General features: G+C 44.2%; 3 protein-coding genes across 5 annotated transcripts in view; all 3 read left to right on the top strand.

Moving 5' to 3' along the window:
• LOC101554848 (protocadherin alpha-C2) overlaps positions 1-15,125 on the top strand; it is a 236,676-nt gene that overhangs the window by 8,451 nt on the left and 213,100 nt on the right. The window contains exon 1 of one of the 3 annotated variants that reach the window (XM_055144068.1): positions 1,149-3,806. The exons of 1 other annotated variant lie outside the window; for it this stretch is intronic. In XM_055144068.1, coding sequence (XP_055000043.1) covers positions 1,362-3,806 — 2,445 coding nt within the window. In that variant the 5' untranslated portion in view covers positions 1,149-1,361. Of the gene's footprint in view, positions 1-1,148; positions 3,807-15,125 lie in introns of those variants that run through there. One more of the 3 variants, XM_055144071.1, reaches the window with a different exon arrangement.
• The window catches only part of LOC105943052 (protocadherin alpha-1-like), a 210,956-nt gene that overhangs the window by 17,556 nt on the left and 178,275 nt on the right, over positions 1-15,125 (top strand).
• Positions 9,401-15,125, top strand: part of LOC129406117 (protocadherin alpha-3-like) — a 183,997-nt gene continuing 178,272 nt past the window's right edge. Inside the window, 2 exon segments of the mRNA XM_055144080.1 lie at positions 9,401-11,780; positions 11,782-11,903. Coding sequence (XP_055000055.1) covers positions 9,495-11,780; positions 11,782-11,877 — 2,382 coding nt within the window. The 5' untranslated portion in view covers positions 9,401-9,494 and the 3' untranslated portion in view covers positions 11,878-11,903.

Genomic DNA, 15,125 nt, shown 5'->3' with positions numbered 1-15,125 from the left:
TTGTGAATGTTTTAGGATATGTAGCTAAAATGAATTATAAGTGGCATAGAGTATTTAAAATATACATAGTTGGTCTGGTTTACATTCTATGTAAAAATACCCAATTAGTAGTTTTGTCATGCAGAAATAAGTTTTGAAGAATGCATTTCTGGCATATATAGATAGTAAGAAAATAAAACTTTCTACACTATACGAAATAAACAAGTTATTTAAAAACTCACAATTGCTGAAATATAGAGGTAAATATTTAGATATGTATACATATATTTTCAATGTCTTTAATGTTTTGATGATCACACAAAAGTCTTGATTTTTATATAAAATGTAGATCTTGAGACCAAGTGATTAAAGTTATAGTTTTTGGACCATTGAGATCCTTTCTATAACTAATGTTAAGTTTCTTTGTTAGTTAACCAATATGTGTTTGTATGTATTTGTTAAAACAAGAATCATATTAACAATATGATTCAATCTCAAAAAGATTGTTTTATTAACAATCTCAAAAAGATTGTTTTGAGAATATAATGGATGGCTCCATTAAAAATAATAATGGGTATTTGTCACATGGGAAATAGCTTGTTTTGTTTTCTTTTGGGGTCACTTATGTGAAGCTGAAGGGTTTAGTAAGTTTACTCCTACTTCTGCACTCAGGAATCATTCCTGGAGGGGCTCAGGGAACCTTATGGGATGCTGGACATCAAATCGGGACAGCTATGTGCAAGACAAATGCCTTACAAACTATACTATTACTCCACCTCCTCCGAGATATGCTTCTAATAGACGTCCACTTTTGCTGTAATAGAAAGCATGATTTTACGATTTTCATGTGTCATGGATGGACAATAAAAATTAAAAAGTAGGGGCTGGAAGATATAGTACAGCAGATAAGATACTTGCTTGCTCACAACAAACCTAGGATCTATCCCCAGCATACGGGCCCTAAATGACCAGGGCACAAGAAATGGTTCCTGGGAACAAAACCAGAAGTAAGCCCTGAGCATAGCAAAATGTGCCTCTACTCCTCAAAATGGAAAGAAGATGATGAATTATAATAAAAGTAATAAGTAAACCTATTAGCACAACAATGAACACTTGAAAGAGTATTAGAAAGAAATTACAATAAAAATAGAAATTTGGGGAAAGTTCAAAGGATCTCTAAGGAGAAGATAAATACATCTCAGTTGTACTTACACATTAATCCACATGGTGTCGCTGCACACCACAAGGTCTCTCATGACAAAGAAATCCGGCTTGCATTGCGTACTCTGAAGCTGCTTTACACCACCATTTCTGAAAGCCGGCATGGTGAGATTATTTAAGAAGAGAAGAATAAAGAACTAAAATTATTTTTAAACTTCGGAATGATAAGGAGAGATACCAATATTTGGAAAAGGCTTGCGATGGTGCTTTTCTGGAGAAAAGGTGTGGGAATCCAGCGACTAGTGATCTTGCTTCTGCTCCTCGCATCCTGGGAGGCAGGGAGTGGCCAGCTCCACTACTCGGTCTCCGAAGAGGCCAAACACGGCACGTTCGTGGGCCGCATCGCCCAGGACCTGGGGCTGGAGCTGGCGGAGCTGGTGCCGCGCCTGTTCCGGGTGGCGTCCAAGGACCGCGCGGACCTGCTGGAGGTAAACCTGCAGAATGGCATTTTGTTTGTGAATTCTCGGATTGACCGCGAGGAGCTGTGCGGGAGGAGCGTGGAGTGCATCCTCCACCTGGAGGTGATCGTGGACCGGCCGCTGCAGGTTTTCTACGTGGAGGTGGAGGTGAAGGACATTAATGACAATCCGCCGGTTTTTCCAATGGCTGTAAAAAAATTGTTTATCTATGAATCCCGGCCGCCTGGCTCTCGGATTCCGCTAGAGGGCGCATCGGATGCAGATACTGGCGTGAATTCGCTGTTGACTTACAGTCTTAACTCTAATGAATATTTCACCTTGGATGTTAAAAAAAATGAAGCTGAAATTAAATCTCTGGGGCTTGTGTTAAAAAAGGCTTTAAATCGAGAGGACACTCCTGAGTACCACTTAGTAATAACTGCAGTTGATGGTGGAAAACCAGAACTCACGGGGACAACTCAGCTCAGGATCACAGTTCTAGATGTAAACGACAACGCCCCGGAGTTTGAGAGGACAGTTTACAAAGTCAGACTGTTTGAGAATGCACCAAACGGTACTGTAGCAGTGATGGTTAATGCCTCTGACTTAGATGAAGGCGTTAATAAGGACATTGTATATTCCTTCAATACAGACATGTCAGCGGATACCCTGTCAAAATTCCACTTAGACCCTGTGAGTGGTTATATCACTGTAAAGGGTAACATAGATTTCGAGGAAACTAAGTTATATGAGATCCAGGTAGAAGCGACAGATAAAGGAATTCCTCCAATGGCAGGTCACTGTACTGTTCTAGTGGAAGTTTTGGATACTAATGATAATGTCCCCGAGTTGGTTATCAAATCACTATCACTACCTGTATCAGAAGACGCCCCTCCAGGTACTGTCATCGCCTTGATCAGCGTGTCTGACCGCGACTCCGGTTCAAATGGGCAAGTCACCTGCTCTCTAACACCGGAGGTTCCCTTTAAGCTGGTGTCCAACGTTAAGAACCGCTATTCACTGGTGCTAGACAGTGCCTTGGACCGCGAGAGCGTGTCCAACTACCAGGTGGTGGTGACCGCGCGCGACGGGGGCTCGCCCCCACTGTGGGCCACAGCCAGCGTGTCCGTGGAGGTATCGGACGTGAACGACAACGCACCCGCGTTCACGCAGCCTGAGTACACGGTGTTCGTAAAGGAGAACAACGCGCCCGGCTACCACATCTTCACGGTGTCCGCGCGCGACGCCGACGCGCAGGAGAACGCGCGCGTGTCGTATTCGCTGGTGGAGCGACGCGTGGGCGAGCGGCTGCTGTCGAGCTACGTGTCGGTGCACGCGGAGAGCGGCAAGGTGTTTGCGCTGCAGCCCCTGGACCACGAGGAGCTGGAGCTGCTGCGCTTCCAGGTGAGCGCGCGCGACGCGGGCGTGCCGCCGCTGGGCAGCAACGTGACGCTGCAGGTGTTCGTGCTGGACGACAACGACAACGCGCCCGCGCTGCTGCCCACGGGCGCGGGCGCGGGCGTGCTGGGGGCCGCGCGCAGCGAGCTGGTGGCGCGCTCGGTGGGCGCGGGCCACGTGGTGGCGAAGGTGCGCGCCGTGGACGCCGACTCGGGCTACAACGCGTGGCTGTCGTACGAGCTGGCGCCGGCGGCGGGCGGCGCGCGCAGCCCGTTCCGCGTGGGGCTGTACACGGGCGAGATCAGCACGACGCGCGGCCTGGACGAGGCGGACGCGGCGCGCCAGCGCCTGCTGGTGCTGGTGAAGGACCACGGCGAGCCGGCGCTCACGGCCACGGCCACCGTGCTGCTGTCGCTGGTGGAGAGCGGCCAGGCGCCCAAGGCGTCGTCGCGGGCGGCGTTGGCGGGCGCGGCGGCGGCGGGCGGCGGCGCGGCGCTGGTGGACGTGAACGTGTACCTGATCGTGGCCATCTGTGCCGTGTCTAGCCTGCTGGTGCTCACGCTGCTGCTGTACACGGCGCTTCGCTGCTCGTCGCCGGCCCGCGAGGCGGCGTGCGCGGCGGGGAAGCCTGAACTGGTGCTGCCGAGCGCGGTGGGGAGCTGGTCGCACTCTCAGCAGAGGAGGCAGAGGGTGTGCTCGGGGGAGGGGCCGCCCAAGACTGACCTCATGGCCTTCAGCCCCTGCCTACCTCAGGGTCCAGACTCCGCAGAAGAAACACAACCACCCTCAGAATCTGCACACTTGGGTAAGGTGAGTCCATTTTTTTTTGACAGTTTTGAAATTGTTCTATTTCCTTTTCATTGTGGTTTTAGAATTAGTGCACAATGAGCATAATAGGGTAAGGATTTGAGGTAAATTTCTTGCACAGTGAACAATTTATTTCTATTTTTACTTCCTTGATTATTATAACTAAGTTTTATTGATACCACTTTGAGGAATGAATAACAATAAAAAACATAGAAGTAACATTACTTGTAGTTTCCTCTACTAAAAAATACAACTACTTAAATTTAAACAATTAATACTGTCACATATTTCCAATTTACACCATCATTAATTCATTGATTTAGTTAGAATAAAGCTGTATTAGATTCTAATTTTTTTGAAAATTAAAATAGTTTTACTTTAGAAGTGTGAGAGGAGAGAACAAGTGTGAAATACCATCAAGATAAAGAAATGACTCACACACCCAAATTGGTATGAAGGTCACCTCAAAGTGGAATATATTGGACTTGTTGATGCTAGGTCATCTGGAATTTATTGAAGTTGATTTATATGTAACTACCCACTTAGTTATTCATCAATCCACTGGAGTTAGAATGTATTATTCATACATTTTAATTGATATAATGTTAGTTTATATGACTAGTATTTTAGTGCTACAATTTTACACTTCTTCCAAATTTAGTACCAGATCATGCCTACACCATTCCCTTCCACAGCCATGTACCGTGTTCATCTGTTACAACTCTCTCCCTTCCCTTCTTCAGTTCAGTTCTGTGAAGTCTATTTTGGTGGACAGAGAGTTTGTCTTAGCCTGACTGTTTTTTTTTATATCCTGCATATTTTTGAGATTATTTGATATGTGTTGTTCATCTTAATTCCATCTTCCATTTCCATCCATGTTGTTGCAAAAGGCAAGATTTCACCTTTTCAAGGGCTGGAGCAATAGCACAGTGGGCAGGGCATTTGCCTTGTACGCAGCCACCCTGGTTTCGAATCCCAGCATCCCATATGGTCCCCCGAGCACCGCCAGGCATAATTCCTGAGTGCAAGAGCCAGGAGTAACCCCTGTGCATCACCAGGTGTGACCCAAAAAACAAAAACAAACAAAATAATTTCACCTTTTCTTCTAGCTGAGTAATTTCCCATTGTGTATATATCATACCATTTTTACCTGATCAAATGTTTTGGGTCTGAGTTGTTCCCATTTCTTGGGTATTGAAAATAATGCAGCAATGAACACAGGTAGTGAGGGATTTTTTTTTGTTTTGGTGCTCTGGATTTACTCCATGCTCTGCACTCAGGGATCACCCCAGACAGGGCTCAGGGAACCATGCCAGGTATTGAATCTGGGTCAGCCATGTGCAAGGCAAGTGCCCTACCTGCCGTACTATCTTTCCAGTCCCCAGAGTAGTGCTTTTTTGATATTATGATAGATACCTATAAGTGTAACTGCTGGTCTATATGGTACATCAAATTTAATTTTAGTAGATCTATTAAAATTTTGACCTTCTGGAGAGCTAATATAGGGGTAAAGGTGCTTCCCTTAAATGTTGCTGCTTAGACCAACTCGGTTCTGTCCCCTGCACCACTCTGAGTACAGAGTCAGAAATAACTTCTGATCACCACCAGACATGCCCTGTGGGACCCTTATTTTTGTTTTGTTTAGTTTTGGGGCCACATCTACCTTGCTCAGGACTTATTCTTGACTCTGTGCTCAGGGATCACTCCTGGTAGGGCTTGGGGAACCAGGTTAGCCTCATGCAAGGCAAGCACCTTACCCCCTGAAATATCACTCCAGCCACTGCCCCAATTAAAAAATCTTACTATTTTCATATATTACATATGTGCACTTAAAATATTCTTTGTATTTATAACAAGTTATTTCATTTTTCTTATACTTGAAAGCAACATGAATGGATCTTTATTGCCAATGCATCCAAAAGTACCTATCATGTTATGCTGTTGAAATACATATCATTTAGGAATAATTGCTAGTCTTGGGTGTAAGTGGGGAAATCTCTGGAAATTTTTTTGGGAGGTGCCTCATCTATCTATGCTCAGGCATTACTCCTGGTTCTGCACTCAGGCATCACTCCTGGATGACTCAGGGGACCATATGGGATGCTGGGGATCAAATCCAGGTTGGCTGGCATGCAAAGCAAATGCCCTACCCATTGTACTGTGTCTCCACCCCCAACTTGCCACCTTTATTAGGTCCAGTCTGTATTACTGGATGTCTGGTTACTGATTCTGCTAAGGAAACTGGTGAGATTTGCATCTGTAGGCACATGTGCCCTGATCTTTATGAGTTACATTCTACTGCTGTTTAATTTCTTGCTTTATGGGGGGCTTTTAGACCACATCCTGGGGTGCTCAGGAGCAGTATGTTCCTGGCTGTTATTGGGGCGGGGGGACCATGTGCAGTGCTGGGGAAGGAACTGCGGTCAGCCACATGCAAGACCAAGCACTTTACACCCTGTGCTATCTCCCTGGCCCCTGTTAATGTATTTTAAAAATTACTTATTTTTATTTTTCTTAACTAAGTTGCTTAGAAAGATGTCTAGGTAGATGTAGACTTCATTGTCTGGTAACTTTTTACACACTGACTCAGTCTTCTAAGTTAATAGTTCCTTCAGTATTACCTTCATCTAATAATTATAATGGAAACTAATTGTTATAAATTCCCTAGGTTATGCCATGCATGAAGTGTGTAATATTATAATCAGTTGGCAAGGATATTTCATTACTATGAAGTTCATGATTAAAAATTCTAGCTTTTCTCATTTTAAAAACTAGCTAATATATTTCAAGAACAATCAACACTAACTGACCTATTAATATCTGTAATTATTTCCTAGATTTATACTTAATTTTTTTACTTCACCAGCTAGTATCTTCATAAGTAGAATAAGTTAGAAACTGTGTTTAGAGGCTGGAGCAATAGCACAGCGGGTAGGGCGTTTGCCTTGCATGCAACCAATCCAAATTAAATTCCCAGCATCCCATATGGTCCTCTGAGCACAGCCAGGGTGATTCCTGAGTGCAGAGCCAGAATAACCCCTGTTCATCACCAGGTGTGACCAAAGAAGCAAAGAAAAAAAGAAACTGTGTTTATTTTCCTTTTTGTTTCTCTTAGAAATTGTGATTAGTGTTAATAAAAGTAAAATAAAAGTTAATTTGAATATTCTGGGGCAGAAAGATGGTACAGTGTGTAGGATGTAAGCTAAGCAAACATCTAACCTGGACTTGATCCCTGGCACCACATGGCTCCCCTGTCATCACTAATGGAATTCTGAAGTCCCCTCCTCCTATCTAGCAAGACAGGTTCACTATTCTGGGTAATACTGCACGCATTAGCAGCACAGCATTTTTTTTGTCAAATCCAGCAATGCTCAGTGACTCTACACCCAGGAATTACTCCTGGTGGTGCTTGGGGGACCATATGGGATGCCGAGGATTGAACCCATGTCGGCCGCATGCAAGGCAAAAGCCCTACCTGCTGTACTATCACTCCAGCCTGCAGCACAGCATTCTTTTTTAATTTTTGCTTTTTGGTTCACACCCAGCAATGCTCAGGGGTTACTCCTGGCTCTGCACTCAGGAATCACTCCTAGTGGTGCTCCATATGGGATGTCAGGGATTGAACCTGGGTCAGCTGAGTGCAAAGCAAACGTCCTACCTGTTGTACTATTACTCCAGCCCCAGCACAGCATTCTTGAGGCCTTGAACTGAACTCTGACCAGGTTGACCAGAAATCTCTGTTGGGACATAGGGCCTGCTGAGCTTCCCTCCAATGAAAAATGCTCATTAATTAAGGAATTAATTGATAATTTTCTTCTATTCTAAATATGAATAATTTGAAACCCTGACTTGCATTTAGTAAGTAAATTATAAAAAAAACTGGTATGAAAACTCTTCACTAATACTTAAATTACACATTTGGTTTTTTAAAAAAGAATCTGGTTATAAAAAAATTGAACATTATTTGAACCTCTTTAAAATTAGTCTCTCCCAGAAAAAGGCTAAATATGACCCAACATCCAAGTGCTCAGAGAACTAGTGCCTCTTACTGATTAACAGACTTTATAACATTTCATTGAGTAGTCTTACTTACGTAGAATAACAGGTCATGTTCCAAGTTACTTTTCTTCTGTCTTAACTGATCAGTTAAATCAACTATTCCTCAGTTAACAAATTTTAAGGAAAATTATGTCCAGAAATTAAATTAAAGTAGATATTACTTAAAACACAATTATTTTATATTGTGAATATTTTAGCATACATAGATAAAATGAAATGTAAGTGGTGTGGAATATTTAAAATATATGTAGTTGGTGTGGTTAGAATGTACAAATACTCAATTAAGAGTTTTATTATGTAGAAAAAAAAGTTTTAAAAGAATGCATTTCTGGCATCTCTATAGATAGTAAGAAACTAAAACATTCTTTTAAAAGTTTTAAAAGAATGCATTTCTGGCATCTCTATAGATAGTAAGAAACTAAAACATTCTACACGATAGATACCATACAAAATAAACAAGTTACTTAAAAATACATAATTGCAAAAATTTTGGAGTAAATATTATTTACATATATATACACATACTTTCAATGTCTTTAATGTTTTGATGATCATACATAAGTCTTGATTTTTATATAAGATGAAGATTTTGAGACCAAGTGATTGAAGTTGTAGTTTTTGGATCATTGATATTCCAACTAAAACTAAGGTTAACTTTATTTTCTTTTTTAGTTACCTACATGTGTTTGTATGTATTTGTTAAAACAAGAATCATAATAACACCTCCCTCCCAAAACATTGTTTTGAGAATTTAATGGATGGCTCCATTAAAAATAATAATGATGCTTATAACATGGGAAATACTTCATTTTGTTTTGTTTTGTTTGGGGGCCACAAGTGTGAAGCTCAGGGTTTAGTCAGTTTACTCCTGTTTCTGCACTCAGGAATCACCCCTGGAGGGGCTCAGGAGACCCTATGGGATGCTAGGCATAAAACCCAAGTCAGCTGTATGCAAGACAAATGCCCTACCTACTATACTATCACTCCAGCTCCTACGAGATATGCTTCTAATAGAGGTCCACTTTTGCCGTAATAGAGAGCATGATTTTACGATTTTCATAAGTGTCATGGATGAACAATAGAAATTACGAAGTAGGGGCTGGAAGAGATACTATAGTGGATAAGGTACTTGTTTGCTCACAACTAACCTAGTATCTATCACCAGCATATGGGTCCTAGAGACACCAGGGCACAAGGAATGGTCCCTGGGAACAGAGCCAGAAGCCTTGAGCATAGCAAACTGTGCCCCTACCCCTAAAAATGGAAATAAGATGATGAATTATAATAAAAGTTATAAGAAAACCTTTTGACACAACAATGAACACTTGAAGGAGTATTAGAAAGAAATTACAACAAAAATAGAAATTTGGGGAAAGTTCAAAGGATCTCTAAGGAGAAGATAAATACATCTCAGTTGTACTTACACATTTATCCACATGATGTCGCTGCCCACCACAAGGTCTCTCACCACAAAGAAATCCGGCTTGCATTGCGTACTCTGAAGCTGCTTTACACCACCATTTCTGAAAGCCGGCATGGTGAGATTATTTAAGAAGAGAAGAATAAAGAACTAAAATTATTTTTAAACTTTGGATTATAAGGAGAGATACCAATATTTGGAAAAGGCTTGCGATGGTGCTTATCTGGAGAAAAGGTGTGGGAATCCAGCGACTAGTGCTCTCGCTTCTTCTCCTCGCATCCTGGGAGGCAGGGAGCGGCCAGCTCCACTACTCGATCCCCGAGGAGGCCAAACACGGCACGTTCGTGGGCCGCATCGCCCAGGACCTGGGGCTGGAGCTGGCGGAGCTGGTGCCGCGCCTGTTCCGGGTGGCGTCCAAGGACCGCGCGGACCTGCTGGAGGTAAACCTGCAGAATGGCATTTTGTTTGTGAATTCTCGGATCGACCGCGAGGAGCTGTGCGGGCGGAGCGCGGAGTGCAGCCTCCACTTGGAGGTGATCGTGGACCGGCCGCTGCAGGTTTTCCATGTGGAGGTGGAGGTGAAGGACATTAATGACAATCCGCCGGTTTTTCCAATGGCTGTAAAAAAATTGTTTATTTCTGAATCCCGGCCGCCTGGCTCTCGGATTCCGCTAGAGGGCGCATCGGATGCAGATACTGGCGTGAATTCACTGTTGACTTACAGTCTTAACTCTAATGAATATTTCACCTTGGATGTTAAAAAAAATGAAGCCGAAATTAAATCTCTGGGGCTTGTGTTAAAAAAGGCTTTAAATCGAGAGGACACTCCTGAGTACCACTTAGTAATAACTGCAGTTGATGGTGGAAAACCAGAACTCACGGGGACAACTCAGCTCAGGATCACAGTTCTAGATGTAAACGACAACGCCCCGGAGTTTGAGAGGACAGTTTACAAAGTCAGACTGTTTGAGAATGCACCAAACGGTACTGTAGCGGTGATGGTTAATGCCTCTGACTTAGATGAAGGCGTTAATAAGGACATTGTATATTCCTTCAATACAGACATGTCAGCGGATACCCTGTCAAAATTCCACTTAGACCCTGTGAGTGGATATATCACTGTAAAGGGTAACATAGATTTCGAGGAAACTAAGTTATATGAGATCCAGGTAGAAGCGACAGATAAAGGAAATCCTCCAATGGCAGGTCACTGTACTGTTCTAGTGGAAGTTTTGGATACTAATGATAATGTCCCCGAGTTGGTTACCAAATCACTATCATTACCTGTATCAGAAGACGCCCCTCCAGGTACTGTTATCGCCTTGATCAGTGTCTCAGACCATGACTCCGGTGCTAACGGACAAGTCACCTGCTCTCTAACACCCCATGTTCCCTTCAAATTGGTGTCCACCTTCAAAAACTACTATTCCTTGGTGCTGGACAGCGCACTGGACCGTGAGAGTGTGTCCAACTACCAGGTGGTGGTGACCGCGCGCGACGGGGGCTCGCCCCCGCTGTGGGCCACCGCCAGCGTGGCTGTGGAAGTGTCGGACGTGAACGACAACGCGCCCACGTTCGCGCAGCTCGAGTACACGGTGTTCGTGAAGGAGAACAACGCGCCCGGCTGCCACATCTTCACGGTGTCCGCGCGCGACGCCGACGCGCAGGAGAACGCGCGCGTGTCGTACTCGCTGGTGGAGCGGCGCGTGGGCGAGCGGCTGCTGTCGAGCTACGTGTCGGTGCACGCGGAGAGCGGCAAGGTGTTCGCGCTGCAGCCCCTGGACCACGAGGAGCTGGAGCTGCTGCGCTTCCAGGTGAGCGCGCGCGACGCGGGCGTGCCGCCGCTGGGCAGCAACGTGACGCTGCAGGTGTTCGTGCTGGACGACAACGACAACGCGCCCGCGCTGCTGCCCACGGGCGCGGGCGCGGGCGTGCTGGGGGCCGCGCGCAGCGAGCTGGTGGCGCGCTCGGTGGGCGCGGGCCACGTGGTGGCGAAGGTGCGCGCCGTGGACGCCGACTCGGGCTACAACGCATGGCTGTCGTACGAGCTGGCGCCGGCGGCGGGCGGCGCGCGCAGCCCGTTCCGCGTGGGGCTGTACACGGGCGAGATCAGCACGACGCGCGGCCTGGATGAGGCGGACGCGGCGCGCCAGCGCCTGCTGGTGCTGGTGAAGGACCACGGCGAGCCGGCGCTCACGGCCACGGCCACCGTGCTGCTGTCGCTGGTGGAGAGCGGCCAGGCGCCCAAGGCGTCGTCGCGGGCGGCGTTGGCGGGCGCGGCGGCGGCGGGCGGCGGCGCGGCGCTGGTGGACGTGAACGTGTACCTGATCGTGGCCATCTGCGCCGTGTCCAGCCTGCTGGTGCTCACGCTGCTGCTGTACACGGCGCTGCGCTGCTCGTCGCCGGCCCGCGAGGCGGCGTGCGCGGCGGGGAAGCCGGCGCTGGTGCTGCCGAGCGCGGTGGGGAGTTGGTCGCACTCTCAGCAGAGGCGGCAGAGGGTGTGCTCGGGGGAAGGGCCGCCCAAGACAGACCTCATGGCCTTCAGCCCCAGCCTACCTCAGGGTCCAGTTGGTGGAGACGAAGGAGAGCAGCTAAATGTGGATGCCCATTCTTCCCCCAAAGTAAGTAACATTTTTATCCTTAAATATGTCTGTTTTTTATTCAATGTTTTGCTCCTTTGGAAACATTTTCATAACAACAATTTTCTTACTGCTGCTCAGGTGTTCTTGTTTTTGGTTAGGATTACTTGTGACTAACATTTAAAATTCAAACCATCAATGACTAGAGAGACCCACACTTAAATTTTTGTTGTTTCCATTAGTTTTAATAGTTGCGATTTTTCTGCTAAAACTCTTAATATGAACTAATATGTGTTCTAGATTAGTTGAATGAAGTGTTAGAATATTTGACTCATGTGTGCTCATTAATAACTGCACAGACAATCAATAGCTTTGGTCACTTTTCGCTTAGAAATCTTACTAGATATTAGTGCAATGTTCAACCACTTTATGCTTACTTAAGTGACCGAACTCCCTCTTTTTTATTTCTTTCTTCTAAAACATTAGTTTATTAAAATCACTTTCTCATATGGAGCCTCTTTTACTCATAGTTATATTTATCTGGAGTCTCAGTTCCTCCTCCTACTTGAATATAATTCTTTTGTGCTCACATTTGTCAATACAGTGAATGTTGCTGGATCCTTTGCACTTAGGAAGATATTAAAAAAGACAATAGTTGCACTGTTGTTGGCATTATGTCTTTGTTCAATTTCAGTTTATATTTTATTTGTCAACACATAAAATTCAATATAAAATGAACTTTACCATCTATGAGAATACGTCTAAAAAACATAAATTTTGAGAACTATTCTTATTTGAACAATGTACTGAAAATAATATCGTGAAGAGTCCAGAGTAACTTGAAGGGGGGTAGTTGGTCTGTTCCTGCCCAAGCAGAGCCCCCAGCAGCTGCTGCTTCCACAATCCAAAATCTCTGCCATACTCCTGGCCTGACACCACCATCTCAGGACAGACAACAACAAGATACAGTCTGTTGAAAATTCTGATATGCGGATTTTATTGCTGAAATCTCCAGGCTTTCTCAGAATTGAGAGGGCCTACCTCCCCTCCACTTCCCTTTACTTCTGGAAGCCGTGGCAGTCACATGCACACCCCAAAGCTTCCACCCAGTTGAAAGCTACTCCAGCCTTACCATCCCAATAAAAAATACCAAATGCAGTGAACAAACACCATGACCTATTAACACCTGTACTGCAAACCATAATGCACAAAAGGAAAAGGAGAGAGAAAGATCAAGAAGGAAAGTGCCTCCCATAGAGGGAGGTGGGGGGTGTGGACTGAATGATGGTGGTGGGGAAACGGGGGACATTGGTGGTGGGAAATGTACACTGGTAGTGGGATGGGTGCTGGATCATTGTATGACTGAAACCCATTATGAACTGCTTTGTAATGGTCTGTCTCATGGATATTCAGTTTAAAAAATATTTTTTAAATAATGTGGAGGGGCTGGAGCAATAGCACAGCAGGTAGGGCATTTTCCTTGCACGTGGCCAACCCAAGTTCAATTCCCAGCATTCCATATGATCCCTAAGCACCTCCAGGAGTAATTCTGAGTGCAAAGCCAGGAGTAACCCCTGTGTATCGCCGGGTGTGACCCAAAAAGCAAAAAAAATGTAATGTGGAGTCCATGCCCAATTCAATCAGCTTAGTCAATGGCTGAATAAATAGTAGTACTCCTACATTGAAAAAAGAAAAAAGAAAATAATATTGTACATTAATTTTAAAACTCTCCTAATAGCAATGAGTATTAATCATTAATCTCTTTGATACATTTTAAGTATGCAAAGGTTTAATAAGTGTAATAGGTCAGGGTCATTCTGGTGATCTTCCTCTGGCCAGCCTGTCTAATTTGTGTCATTAATTGACACAATCTCCAAATAACTGGCACCAAATAAACACTAAAGTGAGAATGTTTTTCAGTCATTCCTATATTTGGTATTGGGTCATTTTCTTTAAAAAATAAATTTGGGATTGGAGTGATAGTACAAAGGGTAGGGTACTTGACTTGCACATAGCTATCACCGGCATCCTGTATGGTCCTCTGTGCTCTGCCAAAAGGAATTATTAGTTTTTATATTAATTTTATTTTTACCTCTTTGTCCTTGAAGAATTTGCCACACTGTCAAGCAAGCCTCCCATATATAAATACACATATATATCTATATTTCATATATGAGGCCTTCTTATCCTATTATAAATATTAGGGTCATACAATGCTACTGTTTCTCATCTAAGCTATTTCTCTTTTGGAAGACACACCTGCCACTGCTTAGGGCTTACTCTAGGCTCTGTACTCTGGGGTCACTCCTGGCAGGCCCAGGGGAACATATATAGTGCTAGAGATTAAACCCCTGTCTAATATATTCAAGGCAAATGCCCAACCTGTTGCGCTGTCTATCACTCAGTCTCCTCATATATGCTTTTTCTGTCTTCAAATTCAACTATCTTCTTGACTAATGAGATTCTCAATTAATATGACAATTTTGACGTTTCCTATAACAAACCAATGAATACTAATTTTTCTCATTGTTTCATTTCTAGTCAGTTGTTTTCCTCATGTATATATATGTATATATATACATACACACATATATGTATACATTCTTCTTCTTTGTTTTTTGCAAAAGAAATGAAAGGAAGCCCTTTTCACTCTCAGTGTTTCACATCTAGGAGCATTTTGTACAAATCCACTTTTTGGGTACTCAAACAGGAAAAGTAACTCTTTTGTTTAAGAGCCATACTCTGCAGTTTTCAAGGCTTACTCCTGGCTTTGTGTCCAGGCATCACTCCTAGCAGTGCTTAGGGAAACATATGTGGTGCCCAGGATTGAACTGGGATGACCACAGGCAAAGCTAGTACCTTAAACTCTGTACTCACTCTCCAATTCAGTATATCTGATGTAGATGCTGATATTTTTCATTTGAAAAAAAGTAAAATTTAATTAAAAAAAGTTGTGAGCATGGACCTTCATAAAATGGAAACCTAAAACTATTTCCACTAGACCTTTTTTTTCTAGACACCATCAAGGAAAGAGATAAATAAAATTTGAAAATGGCTACCACATTTCCTTCTGTATTAATCTTTATTATGTTCAGAAGTACATTGTACTTTATTTATTGAGAATTTTTCAGTGACCTTAGTGATTGGATGCCTAAGGCCCAAGAAATACTTCAGTGGGCAGTGCATTTGCCTTCCATGCACTTGACCTGGATTTGATTTCTGACACCACATATGGTCCTTCTGAGCCCTGCCAGGAATTATCCT

This window comes from Sorex araneus, chromosome 6 (assembly GCF_027595985.1).
Source record: "Sorex araneus isolate mSorAra2 chromosome 6, mSorAra2.pri, whole genome shotgun sequence".
Lineage (NCBI taxonomy): Eukaryota > Metazoa > Chordata > Mammalia > Eulipotyphla > Soricidae > Sorex > Sorex araneus.
Note: the sequence above shows the minus strand (reverse complement) of the source record. Positions and strands in the feature narration are given on the sequence as shown.